The 15,936-nt window shown below is 36.7% G+C and overlaps 1 protein-coding gene across 9 annotated transcripts in view; it reads right to left on the reverse strand.

Moving 5' to 3' along the window:
- HERC2 (HECT and RLD domain containing E3 ubiquitin protein ligase 2) overlaps nt 1-15,936 on the reverse strand; it is a 239,890-nt gene that overhangs the window by 78,243 nt on the left and 145,711 nt on the right. For all 9 annotated transcript variants that reach the window (XM_059180258.1, XM_059180255.1, XM_059180256.1 and 6 more), the window contains exons 49-55: nt 15,288-15,456; nt 15,060-15,185; nt 13,113-13,221; nt 12,840-12,979; nt 3,754-3,944; nt 2,939-3,044; nt 2,762-2,853 (exon numbers count right to left, since the gene is read on the reverse strand). In XM_059180258.1, coding sequence (XP_059036241.1) covers nt 2,762-2,853; nt 2,939-3,044; nt 3,754-3,944; nt 12,840-12,979; nt 13,113-13,221; nt 15,060-15,185; nt 15,288-15,456 — 933 coding nt within the window. The remainder of the gene's footprint in view (nt 1-2,761; nt 2,854-2,938; nt 3,045-3,753; nt 3,945-12,839; nt 12,980-13,112; nt 13,222-15,059; nt 15,186-15,287; nt 15,457-15,936) is intronic.

Here is a 15,936-nt window from a genome sequence, read left to right on the forward strand (position 1 = left end):
TCATGATTCCAGGGTCCTGGGATTGAGCCACGCATCAAGCTCCCTGCTAGGCGGGGAGCCTGCTTCTTCCTCTCCCACTCCCCCTGCTTATGTTCCCTCTCTCGCTGTGTCTCTCTGTCAAATAAATAAAATCTTTAAAAAAAAAAAAAAAGAAAGAAAGAAAGAAAAAAGAAAATTCCAGGCAGCATGTTGTTTCAAAAGTTCAGTAGCTATCACTGAAGTATAGGCATTTAAAAAAAAATCCACATTACTATTATCATAGCTAAAGCAATAATTTCGTATATCATCTAATATGCTATCAGTAATTAACTTTTATGATCATCTTATAAACTTTTTCTACAGTTGGCTCATTCAAATCAGGATCCAAATAGGATGCAACCTCTCCATTATACCTTTGACACTCAATTGTTAAAGTTGTTTCTTTGCCCTACAGAATCCCCAACATCCTACATTTGGCATATATAGTATTCCTCTATTCCTGCATGTCCTGTGAACAAAGAGTGATGCAGCAGGAACCACACATACTTCCAGCAATTTCTTACTGCCTCAACTGGACTTGCTCAAACCTCAAGCTCTACCACCTATGATCTCACAGGAAGCACATGCAGAAGAAAGCCACTGAGATGCAAAAGACAAATTAAAAAATGAAAAATTCTACAGGAAAAGGAGACCCAGTTTCCTTCTTTAGCAAGGAAAAAACAAGAGAATTAAGACTTAAATGAAGTACAAAGTGCAGGCACATAAACCAACTACAAAAAGATATTTATGGGATAACTGGGAAAATGTAAACACTGGCTGGATAGTATATGATTATTAAAGAATAACCATTAGGAGTGATAATGGTATTGTGGTTACATTTTTTAAGTCCTTGTTACAGATTAATATTGAAGCATACAATATGGATAAGGTCATAACTCGGACTTGCTTTTAAACATTCTAGGAATTTAAAAAATGGGGGACATGAAAGGAGACAATGAAACACAACTGACAAAAATGTTGATAACTGCTGAAGATGGGCCAGAGGATTGTGGGGGATTTCTATTTTTGATTATGTTAGAAAATTACCATAATGGGCCATTTTTATGGAAAAGACAATCCTAGAATGTCCACTGGCTTCCCCAAGAATGATAATATTCTAGTTCTTAAATTGGTTAGAATGATGGAGAGTGGGTCATGAGTTTTCCAATTACTCAGTCCTTCATATTTTTCACATGTGTCATCTATATTACTTTATACTTATCAAATATTATGTAATAAACCATTCTGATTTGAAAAAATTTTGGACTATAATATACCTTTTATGAATAATAATCTCAGCTAGTTACTGATTTAATTAACTCTAGTTATTGATTTAAAGTATAAGAATATTCAGGAGTATAATGAAGACTTAAGCTGTTTTCAGTTGCCTAGCAATGAGTTAACAATAAAATGGATTTGGGACGCCTGGGTGGCTCAGTTGGTTAAGCAGCTGCCTTCGGCTCAGGTCATGATCCCAGCGTCCTGGGATCGAGTCCCACATCGGGCTCCTTGCTCAGCGGGGAGCCTGCTTCTCCCTCTGCCTCTGCCTGCCATTCTGTCTGCCTGTGTTCGCTCTCTCCCCTCTCTCTCTCTGATAAATAAATAAAATCTTTAAAAAAAAAAAAAAAAAAAAAAAAAAAAAACAATAAAATGGATTAAAATTCAATATTATCTTTTTTCAGAAAAACTCTGTATTATCTTCCATTTTAATAATTTGCTGGCGTATTCATTTACCAACAGCCCGGTATTAATTGGTATGTAAAAAAAAATAGATATTTACCATCTACCATTCATTTAAGAATGAATGGTATCCCAAAATTCTTTTATTGAAGATTAGAAATAAAGGCCAGATCATCAGTTCTTGGACCTGGGAAAGGAGCTGGTACATTCCCATAGACTGGACACAAGTTATAAACCTTCTACCCATGAACAAATTAACCTAATGGCTATGTATCAGCTTCTTTTAAGTAACACACTAGCATGAACTTGAACTTGTCTACCCCTATGAGGGAAGACTAATAATAACAATAATAATAATAAATGGTGAACTACATTTAATAATTTTAAAATACTCACTTATAAAAAACTTTAGATGATAAGAGTCAATTATCTAATACCTTTATCCACTATCATTATACAAATTAAATAAGTTCATGAGACAATAGTATAGGCAGTATTATTTTAACTATATTTAATTTATTAAAATAATATTGACATCTGTGTAGAAAAATTTATGGGAAGATCTGAGAGACCGTCTCACTGCTGTGTAACATAAAAGTACTACATAAAAGAACCTTCAATGATTCAGCATTTTCAAGATTTATAAATCTTGAAAATCTTATAAATATAAACTTATTCATTTTGAAAAATTACCTTATAACCCATCAAAATAAATCAATAGCTCAGCACTTGATGCCAACAGATATGAAAACGAAAAAGCAATTTCAGTGTCATTTATGCAGTTAGAAAAAAAACCCTCACACATTAACAGATACATAATGAAAACAATTTGGATCTAAAGAACAATCTAAGGTGCCTAGGAACAACTTTTTCTAGGAGTTTTATCCTCACTTCTTAGTTAAGATAGTGAAGATGAAACTTTTTTTTCTCTTTTCAAGCTGATCTGATTAATAGCAAATTCAAGTTGTATACCTGTCAAATTTTAAAACAGAATTACTTAATGCAGGGGGAAAGGAGGCTCCCTGTTAATATAGAGACAGTCAACAAAGTCATCTCCTCTTACCTCTGTGCAGTCATTCAGAAGGGACACCGTGGTATCAGTGGGGTTAATATTGATCGTCTTTAGTTCAATTAGATTATTTAGGGAGTTTCCGCCTAAAGGGAAGAAGGGGGATAAAAGAATCAGACAAAGGAGTTTTTACCATATGAGAGAAGTTACTGAGTAAACTAATTCAATTACCTGACACCACCACTAGGGAAGGCATGTAGCTACTGTCCGCGGGATCCACTATCATTTTTAATCTATGAACAAGAACATCTGGAAAAATCTCCAAACGAATCCAATGCTTTAAGAAAACACAACAATAAAAATGTATTATCAGTTAACAGAATTCAGCCATATTTTAGCTATTAAAATAGTGTCACTAAAGCTTGAATCTACATAAGATTTTCTAAATATATGATATGGCCTGAGAGAGAGGAGTATTCTACTCCACTATTTACTTGTTTATTAAAAGAAAGTCTCACTCGAAACCCCAGAAATGATTTATTTATAGACTCCTAATCTAGGGTGGTCCATTTACACCCATTAAGGAGTGGGTTATAGAAAACACTACAATCAAGATGGAAAAACAGCCCCTCTTTTCAAGTCTGACCACAAGTTCAGATGATGGGCACCCACACTTGAGTGAAATTAAAATAACATTCTGAAGAGCAACACCTATATGTTCAGATATATTAGAAAAACTGTTCACCAGAAGCAGAATCTGAACTCATCCATTTTATGTGGGAGAGTAACAAAAATAACAGCACCCTCTATCAAGTGGTCAGTTAGATAAAATCTATCACATACATCATTTAAAGTCTCTGACAATAAAAAATGGATCGTATATTACTCAGCAGCTATAAAAATAATCATGAACTAAAATATAAAATCAGTACTGACAGGTGCCATCCCAATATAACTTAGTAGGTTTTTCAAAGTTGATTTTGAAGCTTAAAAGATAAAGCCGTCTAAATAAAAGCATTTCTGGAAATGTCCCCATGGCACACTACCTTTCCTTGTGAACCAGATGACTGCCAGCAGGGCTCACTACCATCAATAAGACGAGAAGCCTGGTTGACAGAGGATGACACATTCAGGCTCTTTACCATCCGGGACCAGCTGTCCAGGAGCATTCCTGGCTGACTGCTATGACAACGCTTCAGCTGTTTTCCAGAACGGCCACAAAATATTGCAGACTGTCCTATTTAATGGTAATGGAACAGTGTTAATACATGTAAGGCAAAGCTTTCCCAACCAAGGAGTGCCTGGGTGGCTCAGTGTGTTAAGCCTTTGCCTTCGGCTCTGGTCAAGATCTCATCAGGGTCCTGGGATCGAGCCCCGAATCCGGCTCTCTGCTCAGCAGGGAGCCTGCTTCCCCCTCTGTCTCTGCCTGCCTCTCTGCCTACTTGTGATCTCTCTCTCTCTCTGTCAAATAAATAAAATCTTAAAAAGAAAAGAAAAGAAAACCTTCCTAACCAAGAAATAAAGAATACTACATAGTGATGAGCTTCTTGCTTCAAGAAAAGAGTAAGTTCTCAAATTAAAAGAAACTAACAGGGGTGACTGGGTGGCTCAGTCAGTTAAGTATCTAAATCTTGATTTCAGCTCAGGTCATAGTCTCAAGGTCATGAGATGGAGCCCTGTGTCAGGCTCCATGCTGGGTGTGGAGCTTGCTTAAGATTCTCTCTCTCCCTCTCCTTCTGCACCAGCTGGCTCACTCACTCTCAAATAAATAAATGGAACTAATAAACACCTAAAAGAGCTTCAGAAAGCCCAATGTATTTTATACCAATTTATGAAATGAAGCTCATATAATGTTATGATTTATTCTATCTGACTCTCAAGTAACAACAGAGTGATATATTTCCAGATGGAAGGGTACACAGAGGTGAGTGAGGTGCAGAGCTCAGTAAGAGTGCTAACAAAAAACATTGTCATTAAAAATGCTGTTTCAGGGGTACTCGGTGGCTCAGTCGGATGTTAAACATCCGACTCTTGGTTTCTGCTCAGGTCATGACCTCAGGGCCGTGGGACAGAGCCCCATGCTCAGCAGGGAGTCTGCTTGGTATTCTCTCTTTTTCTCCCTCTCCCTCCTGCCTCACTTGCACACAAGCATGTGCCCTTACTTTCTCTCTCTCTCAGATAAATAAATAGAATGTTTTTTTAAAAAATGTTGTTACGGGGCACCTGGGTGGCTCAGTGGGTTAAAGCCTCTGTCTTCGTCTCGGGTCATGATCCCAGGGTCCTGGGATCGAGCCCCATGCTGGACTCTCTGCTCAGCAGGAAGCCTGCTTCCCCCGCTCTCTCTGCCTGCCTCTCTGCCTACTTGTGATCTCTGTCTGTCAAATAAATAAAATCTTAAAAAAAAAAAAAATGCTATTACAAATGCAAAGCAAAAACAAATCTGCAGAGTTTCTACCTCCATGAATGGAGAATCTGGAAATTCACCTAGCCCTCCCATTGAGGACAACTAGAAGAGGCAGTCAAAACATTTAAAGATGAATAAATCTTGAAAGTATCAGAAATAACAAGATGGCAAAGAATTATGAGGCCAGAATCTGAAGAAAGCTAAAATGAATAAAGAAGTCCAGATGAGCAATGCCACATATCTGAGGCTACTCTTCCCTGATGGTAACTGTCAGCAAGGAAAGCCTCCAAAAAAAAAAAAAGAAAAAACAAACTACTTTTGAAAGGCTAGGGAGGGAGGGGGCGACCAAGAACTAGAGCTCAGAGCCTACCAAAAGAGAAAGACAGAGCCATAAAAAAACCCCATACTGGGCGCCACCCAGGGTTAAGCCACTGCCTTCGGCTCAGGTCATGATCTCAGGGTGCTGGGATCGAGTCCCGCATCGGGCTCTCTGCTCAGCGGGGAGTCTGCTTCCCTCTGTCTCTCTCTGCCTGCCTCTCCATCTACTTGTGATTTCTCTCTGTCAAATGAATAAATAAATAAAATCTTAAAAAAAAAAAAAAACCATACTTTGGGTTGGGATCCCAATAGGAAAAACCCCAACAGGAAGGGTTAACTATGCAGTGCTGTTTTTACAGATTATAGCTTAGCATGGAATCATCTAAGTCAATGAAACTAGATTGAGATGAGCCCAGATAATTACTTATCCCAACTACCTAGAAGACCAACCCTCCCTCCTCCAATCTCTGGAGAATAATATCATCTTAGGCCTCAAATAGATTCAAGAAATAATTCTGTAAATATAATGTCTAGTACATAATAGCATATGAGACTAGAAAACATGACTTTAAAAAGTACCAGAAATAACAGACAATAGAAAAAGATCCACTGAGTCTCCAGATATTAGAGCTGTAATACACGGTTTTTTATTATTTATTTACTTATTTAAAAGATTTTTATTCCTTTATTTAACAGAGAGAGAGATCACAAGTATGAAGAGAGGCAGGCAGAGAGGCGGGGGGGGGGGGGGAGGGACAGGCTCCCTGCTGAGCAGAGAGTCCAATGTGGGGCTCGATTCCAGGATCCTGAGATCATAACCTGAGCCGAAGGCAGAGGCTTAACCCGCTGAGCCACCCAGGCACCCCTGTAATACACATGTTTTAAAATCACCATACTTAGTTATGTTTAAAAAGACACTGAGTATTTCAGAAGAGAATTGGAAACTATTTTTAAAAACAGAAAGATTAAAGCTATTAAATATAGTAATTAAAATTAAGAATTCAATGAATTAGTTTACTAGCAGCCTAGACTCAGATGAAAAGAGAATTACTAAACAATATTTAGAATGAAAAACCAAGGAGCAAAAGCTTAGAAAACATAAATGAGAAGGTGAAAGACTTACAGGATACAGAGAAGGTCTGACACATGTGAGAGAAGTCCCAAAAATAGAAGAGATAATAGGACACAGACAATATTGGAAGAAATACCGACTGACTGAAAAATTTCCAGAACTAGCAAAAGATATCAAGCCACAGATTTACAAAGTCCTGCTTTGAAAGTTTCTGAGAGTAGATCTTAAATATTCTTACCTACCCAACACACACACACCGGTAATTATGTGAGGTGACAGATTGGTTAACCAACCAACTAACCTCACTGTGGTAATTATTTTGCAATATATATATACCAAATCATTACACTGTACATCTTAAGCTTACACAATGTCATATGTCAATTAATAAAGAAAAAAAAATAACGAGTCCTGCTAACCCCAAGGAAGATAAATAAAAAGAAACATATTTCTATGCACATGTAAAATTTGTGTAAGATAAAAACAAAAAAAAGTTCTCAAAAACAGAGAGGAAATACAAAAATCGATTGGCTTTAATAGAACAATAACTATACTTACAGCTGACTTCAACAGAAATAAACTGAATTACAATGGAACACTATTTTTTAAAAAATATTTTATTTACTTATTTGACAGAGAGAGAGAGATTATAAGTAGGCAGAGAGGCAGGCAGAGAGAGAGGGAAGCAGGCTCCCTGCTGAGCAGAGAGCCGGATGCGGGGCTCTATCCCAGAACCCTGAGATCATGACCTGAGCTGAAGGCAGAGGCTTAACCCACTGAGCCACCCAGGTACCCCCGGAACACTACTTTTAAAGAAAATTCCTGCCAAAAATATTTTTCTAAAATGAAGAAGAAATAAGATATTTCAGACACACAAAAATGTAATTCATAACCACGGAGACGCATTAAGAAAACTATTAAGGGCTATTCTTCAGGTAAAAGAAAAACGATGACAGATAAAAAATGAAAGCTAGAGAAAAAAATGAAAAAGTATGTGAAAAAAACTAAAGAAATACTGGCTATATACAATAACAATACTGTACCTTATATGGTTAAAATGTGTATGTGTAAAATTGTAAAACACAATAAAAACATGATAATTTTTTTTAAGTTTTATTTATTTGAGAGAGAGAAAGTGAGAGAGAGCATGAGAGGTGAGCAGGTCAGAGGGAGAAGCAGACTCCCAATGGAGCTGGGAGCCCCATGCAGGACTCGATCCCGGGACTCCAGGATCATGACCTGAGCTGAAGGCAGTTGCTTAACCAACTGAGCCACCCAGGTGCCCTAAAAACATGATAACTTAAATCAGAATTGTGGAGGCCTGGAAAAATTAAGGCCACCCCACCTCAGGTTTAGCCTTAGCAGAAGTATAGCCATCTTAGCTCCAGCAGCCATCTCAGACCCCTGCGCCCAAGTGCTGAACTTTCCCCTACTTTACTTTAGTTCCAGAAAGCCCCACCCTCCTTTAGTAAACAGGAAGCCCCACCCTGCTTTGGTTCCAGAAACCCCCACCCTGCTTTAGTAAAGGAATCCCCATCCTGCTTTAGTAACAGGAACCCATAAATACCCCTGCCTTAACTAAGCTCGTCAAATAAACCCTCGTGTGAGTGCATGGGTGTTGGCACCTTGGTGGTCTCTCAGACGTGACTGGGGCATAACAGAATGAGGCTAGATAAAGTTATAGGGATCTAAAGTCCTTGCATTGCTTAGGAGAGAGTAAAATTACTAAATAATGTTAGATTTTGAGAAGTCAAAATGGATTTTTTAACATTCTAACTACTAATACTGTAAGTGTGCACAACATATACACTTATATAGATGAAATATATCCTAAGAATGTGTGTAACTTCTAAGCCAAAAAGGGGAGGGCGGGTGTTAACAAAAAAAACATCAGTCCAAAGAAAGATAGAATATAGAAAGAGGAACAGAGAAGAGGAGGGACAAATAAAAAACACTGAGAAGTGGTCAACATAAATAAAAATACATCAGCAATTGCCTTAAATACCTAAATGACCCATATAAAACACAAACATCATCATATTGGAATTTTAAAAAACTATTTACAACTTATAAGAAATATATCAAAAATAGAGGAACACAGAATGGCTCAGAGTGAAAAGCCAGAAAAAGAGATCACCAAGGGGCACCTGGGTGGCTCAATCTTTTAAATGTCCAACTCACTCTTGATTTTGGCTCAGGTCTCTATCTCAGGATCCTGGAACTAAGCCCAGTGTCAGGCTCTGGGCTCAGCAGGGAGTCTGCTTCAGAGTTTCTCTAATTCTCCCTCTGTCCCTACCCCTTCACATGTGCTCCCTTCTCTTTCTCTGTCTCTCTCTCTCAAATAAATAAATCTTTAAAAATAGTAAATAAATAAAGATACACTAAGCAAACACTAACTTTGCCACAGAACTGCAATAGATTTTTTCTTAGATGCACATAAAACATTTATAAAATCCTATCATATACTAAGTTACATGATCACACACAAGTTTCAAAAACTGTCAAAGGTCAATCAGGATACATACTCTGAATACAATGCAGAAACCAGTAAAAATACTGAAATGTTTGAAAACTTAAAAACTATACAATACAAAATAATAAAAAAATACAAAAAATAATAAAATACAAAAAATGCTATTATTTTTATATATAATTAAATATATAATTAAAAATAATTTTAAAACTACTTTGAAATAAATAATGAACTATCACTATACAGCAGTATTGCAGGATACAAATTAAGCCTTGCTTAAAAGCAAATCTAAAATTTTTTAAAGATTATATATTAGAAAAGACAGAGTGAGAAAATGAGATAAGCATTAATCTCAAGAAGATGAGGGAATCAACCTAAATCCAAATTCCATAGGAAAAAAAAAGAAATAATAAAGATATGAGAAATGGCAAAAAAGCAAAAACTTGTCTCTTTGAAAAGACTAATTAAACTGATAAAACCATGGCAGGCCAATCAAGACAATAAAATAAATTACTCTAAGTTAGTCTTGAAAGGTAGATAATTCTAGATTCTACAAGTCACCGACATAAGAAAATAATACAAATTAGAACTACAAAGGAACTTCCTCAACATGAGAAAGTCTATTTATGAAAAACCCATAGCTAACCTTATACTCAATAGTGAAAGAGTAAAAGCTTTCACCCTACATTCAGGAGCAAGACAAGGATGGCCACCTTTTCTACTTCTATGCCACTTAGTCCTGGAACAACTAGCTAAAGCAGGAAAAAGTAATATAAGGCATCCAAATTTGAGAAGCAAAACCATCTTGGTTCATAGATAATGTGATCTTATATGTGGAAAACCCAAAGGAAACCACACACAAAAAAACTGTAAGAGACAATAAATAAAACTCAGCCAAGCTGCTGGATATTAATTCAACATACAAAATGTGTTCAAAGTATAGTGTATATTTCCATATACTAGCAACAAACATTCCAAAAGGGAAATTAAGAATTCCATTTAATATGGCATAAAAAAGGGGTGCCTGGGTGGCTCAGATGGTTAAAGTGTCTACCTTCAGCTCAGGTCATGATCCCCAGGTCCTGGGATAGAGCCTAGCTTTGGGCTCCCTGCTCAGTGGGAAGCCTGCTTCTCCCTCTCCCTGAAGCTCCCCTTGCTTGTGCTCTCTCTCCATCAAATAAATAAATAAATAAAATCTTTACAATAAAAAGTATGGCATAAAAAATACTTAGAAATAAATTTAATCAGGAAGCCACAGGACTTGAATACTGAAAAATCAAAAAACATTGCTGAATAAAAAAATTGCTGAAAGGTCTAAGTAAACGGAAAATACATCCCTTGTGCATGGACTGGAAAACTTAGTAATATTAAAATGACAATTATGGGGGCACCTGGGTGGCTCAGTGGGTTAAGCCACTGCCTTCAGCTCAGGTCATGATCTCAGGGTCCTGGGATCGAGTCCCGCATCAGGCTCTCTGCTCGGCAGGGAGCCTGCTTCCTCCTCTCTCTCTGCCTGCCTCTCTGCCTACTGTGATCTCTCTCTGTCAAATAAATAAATAAAATCTTTAAAATAAAATAAAATAAAATGACAGTTATGCCCAAATCAATACACAAATTCAGTGTAATTCCTATAAAACAACTGCTTACCAACGTACAAAAATTGATCCCCACATTTATATTGAATTTCAAAGGATACCAAATAGTCAAATCAATCTTGTAAAACAAGCACACATTTGGAGGATTCACACTTCCCAATACCAAAACTTACTAGAAAGCTCACATAATCACAATGTATGGTTTACTACTGAAATGAGGATAGGCAAATAGACAAATAGAACAGAACTGGGAGCCTAAAAATAAACTCTCACATCAAGGGTCAAGTGATTTTCAAAAAGGATGCCAAGACTATTCATTGGTGAAAGGACAGTCTTTTCAATAAGTAGTGCTGGGAAACTGGATGCACACATGTAAAAGAATGAAACTGAACTCTTAACTATACCATGTACAAAAATTAACTCAAAATGGATCAAAACCTAAGTTCAAGAGCTAAAACTATACCCTCTTAGAAAGAAAAACAGGTGCTAGACTTCAGGGACTTTTGATTAAGCAATGTACACCGAAAGCAAATACTCACCAAAGACACAGGCAACAAAAGAAACAATAGATTAAATGGACTTCATGAAAATTAAAAACTTATGCATCACTGAATCCCATCAAGAAAGCGAAAAGACAACCCAAAGAATGGGATGAGATATTTGCAAATCTCCTGATAGGGTTCAATGTGCAGAATATTTTTTAAAAATTTTTTTTCTTTCTTTAAGATTTTATTCATTCCTTTGAGAGACAGTGCAAATGAGAGAGCACAAGACCAAGGAGCAGCAGACTCCCCACTGAAGTTTGAGGAAGAGGACATGACACATGACCTAAGCCAGCCAAAGGCAGCTAAGTAAGTGAGCCACCCAAGGCACCTCTTAAGGAATTTCTAAGACTTAACATCAAAAGTTTAAAAAATGGGCAAAGGACTTTAAAAGACATATCCCCCAAAAAGATACACAAATGGCCCAAATGACATGAAAAGAGGTTCAATGTCATTTGTCTTTAGGGAAAGTGAAATGAAAATCACAAGGTAATACTTCTCACCCATTAGGATGGCTGAAATTTTAAAAAAATGAAAAATAACAAAAGTTGGTGAGGACATGGGGAAATTGGAACCCTTATATACTGCTGGTGGTAGTGCTCACTTTGGCAGCACATATACTGCTAGAGGGAATATAAAATGTTTTCCACTGTGGAAAACATATTTTCACTCCCAATTTTAAAAATAAGAACTCGGGCGCCTGGGTGGCTCAGTGGGTTAAGCCGCTGCCTTCGGCTCAGGTCATGATCTCAGGGTCCTGGGATCGAGTCCCGCATCGGGCTCTCTGCTCGGCAGGGAGCCTGCTTCCTCCTCTCTCTCTCTGCCTGCCTCTCTGCCTATTTGTAATCTCTGTCTGTCAAATAAAATAAATAAAATCTTTAAAAAAAAAAAAATAAATAAATAAAATAAAAAAATAAAAATAAGAACTCAAAACAGATCTGTACACCAATGTTCACACTAACATTATTCATAATAGCTGAAAGGTAGAAACAATCCAAATGTCCACTAATAGATGAATAAACAATATGTGATATACATGAAGTATTATTCAGCCATACAAACAAATGAAGTTCTGACACATGCTACCACCTGGAAAAAAACCCTGGAAACACAAGCCTAAGTAAAATAAGCCAGATACAAAAAGGGGAATTTTGGTTCCACCTATATATGGTACCTGGTGTCATCAAATTCATGGAGACAGGAAGCCGATTCCCAGGGACTGGGGGGCGGGAAGAATGGGGAATTATCACTTAATGGTACAGAGTTTCTGTTTGGAGTGGTGAAAAGTTTTGGAAATAGACAGTGGGGATGGTTGTACAACATTCTCTGAATTGTATACTTCAAAGAAATTAAAATGGCAAATTTTATGTTGTACATATTCTGCCACAGTAAAGATACACATCTATCCAATGCCACACTCCATACAACAAAACATTAGTTTCTTGAGACCCTTTTAATGTTATTTAGGGAAATACAAGCAAACAAACCCCGTTATTCTAGTTCCGGCAGTCCCTCGTTGCTTGAAAAAAAAAAGATAGCAAGTTTTCAAGTATGTGCACCTCTCTTCTTTCACTGCATATACTGTGCAGTTTTCACCACATAAAGATGAACTTTATTTTTTTTTTTAAAAGATGAACTTTAAAGAGCAAACTAAATAACATTCATGTGCACAATAATGATTTCATTAATAATATTTTAATGAAAATGAGCATAACCATTAAATCATACCTGGTTCATTTATCCTGCCAAATGTATGCCTAGTGTTGTGTTTTCTGGTCTTGAAACATGTTTCACAAAAATCAAAATCATCACAGTTTCTGCATTTGAATCTAGATCCATTGATAGGAAACATCTGACAGCCATCACACCTATTTGTAAAACAACCATTGGGTTGACAAGAAAAAGATAATGTCATTTATTAAACTGAGGCAATTTATTAAATTTAATTCCAAAGAAAACTATTCCTCCCAAACAAATCCAGCAATATGAAAATTAACTCACGTAACCCCAGGATGAACACTAGGCACCAACTCCATTTCTGACAACAGCCCAGTCCAGTGAGACTGCTGAGGAAAGTCGACAATGATATCTTTTCCATTTGCACTGAAAGCTAGGACACAATAGAAACTGCTGAAACATCTTGGTCGCCAATAAAAACCTACTGTTAAAATTTAAACTATACCTAAACATGTGATAATTATACTGTAGCTATTTATGTTTTTCAAAGAATACTTCTCTTTGAGAGACACATTCTAAGATACTTATGGATGAACAAACACATGACGTGGTATTTTCATTAGCTTCAAAGTAATCAAGGGAGGGAATCATGAATGAAACAACTTTGGCCAGGGGTTGAACAACTATTAAAGCCAGGTGATGGACACAAGGAGGTTCATTATGCTATATTCCCTACCTTTGTATATGTTTGAAATTTTCCACAATAAGTTTGTTTGGTTTTAATTACATCAAGTCAAAAACTCCATTTAGTATTTTAGGAAATACAATTCACAATAATAATGTTAAAAGATCTCTTGTCCTTTGGTGAGAATACTTTGCTACTCAGACATTAGATTCTGAACCAAGTTCTTATTTTTAAAATCTATCTGTGTTTTGGGGAGCCTGGGTGGCTCAGTGGGTTAAAGCCTCTGTCTTCAGCTCAGGTCATGATCCCAGGGTCCTGGATCGAGCACAGTATCTATTGGGCTCTCTGCTCAGCAGGGAGCCTGCTTCCTCCTCTCTCTCTCTCTCTGCCTGCCTCTCTGCCTACTTGTGATCTCTGTCTGTCAAATAAATAAATAAAATCTTTAAAAAGAAATTTATCTGTGTTTTGACTTACAAAGCTTTTAAGAACTTCTTAAGTAAAGAAAAATGTTAAACTAAAGTAAAATGTTAAATAAACTATTTGTTCTTACGTAACCTGAGACATTCTAACACTCCCACACACTGGGGAAGCACCACCATTATAGCCATTTCTAATCTAAGCTCTTCAACAGTAAGAGTTCGTATAAGGTTCAAACAAAATGAAACAGATCTCTTTATGGCCTTAAAAGACTTTAAAGATAAAATAAAATCACATGCATTTTTAGTTACTTCTCATGCAATTGTTTAAATGGACATAGGATACCTTTTAGAGTATACCATGTGTTTGATTTGAAATCTCAATAATATCACATTAAGTATAAACTGAAAAGAATTTTATGTTTCTAGTCCTTAACTCACATCATTTTCACATTTCCATTTCTTAAATTTAGTCCTAAATTTTATTATAGCAGAGAGAGAGAGAGAGAAATAGTTCCCAACTGAAGGAGTTGGCCAGACACTCACATACAGGCCATTTGGCAGAATGACAGAACAAGTTTACAGAACACCAACATTAAACAAGTCTCCCCTGTAACTGTGATAAATCAAGACAAAAGCAAAACCACTCTTTAGTCAGTCTGATCAAGTTCAAATCTAATCCAAACCACAAACACGACCAGACACTCTCCCCAACGCCCCACTTCTCGCATCCTGGTTAGTATGAACAACTGCTTCCTTGCCAATCATTAACTCCATCCTAGCTCCATTTTTTTCCTGTTTTATTGATTAATATTTATTAAGACACTCATTCTTAGAATTATCCCACTCCTTTGAACCCTTCCCAAAATATCCAACACAAGCCCCATTCATTGTCCTTTGTTATACCCACTTATGTAGACACCCTATTTTCCAGGGCATGCATCCTCCTCACTGGTAATGAGTTAATAAACCTCACTCTGTTCAACTACAGGTGTGTTCCTGGTCTAGAGAGCACTGACAAGCAAAAAAAAAAAAAAAAAAAAGGCTATTCATATGTCAGAGACTTTCTTCATACTTGTTTTTCTTGCCCTTGAATGAAAAAAAAATCACTTTATTACATTAGCTGATGAAAAACTAACACCTGAAATTTTGCTGTCTGGATTATATTACCTTTCACAACCCCCACACTTTGATGAGTCACAGATCCCCATTTGTATTTTGGTGTGGTAACTGAGGCTTTAACACGAACTTTATCACCAATCTTTATGTGAGAAGGAGAACTTGGTGGAGGGTAGCCTAGAGATTACAATAATAAGTGAACCATAGTTAGTATTTATTCCTGAGAACTCTGTCTCTACTTAAGAAAAAGCAAAAGAACTTACTTAAGAATGTGCTCACCTATAAGTTCCACATGAATATACCTAACCCAGTAGGTGCCTCCTTTCTGCTGCCAATCACACTGCACATTGAGGTCATGTAGTCCATCTCTATCCAATTTGATAACTTTGCCCACATCTCCTTCACATACTTCTTCATATGTTCGACAGCATCTAACCATCATTCCTACCTAAGATTAAAATTAAAATAAAAATCCAATCCAGTGTATAGATGAAACGAACAACTCTAAGTAGCACTATTCTAAGAAAGGATTTCCTTTAGCACCCAGAGTGTACTCTCAAAATCATTTTATACTAAATGAAACCAGGGCTCTTTAGAAAACTGGCTGGCTCAACGTCTGGGGCAAGAAACACATAAGATGCACAGAGATTAACTTATGCCATAAAGCAAGGGAGCTCTCAAAGATCAAAGTGTTCACTCAAAAGAACAACCTGATCACTAGGAATAATGGCTGAAACACATCAAATACATATCAGCCAATAAATTCATCTCAATTGATAACAAGCAAAGTTTTTTGGTCACCTTGTAAGGTCCATGGCACCAATTCACCATTTCGAAAATTGATAAAGCAAAACAGAAATAAAAATAAAACAAGCACTTATTCTGCCTTTCCTATATACACTGCATTATAAAGAGTAACTAGAGTTGA

Source organism: Mustela lutreola, chromosome 7, assembly GCF_030435805.1.
Source record: "Mustela lutreola isolate mMusLut2 chromosome 7, mMusLut2.pri, whole genome shotgun sequence".
In the NCBI taxonomy this organism is placed as follows: domain Eukaryota; kingdom Metazoa; phylum Chordata; class Mammalia; order Carnivora; family Mustelidae; genus Mustela; species Mustela lutreola.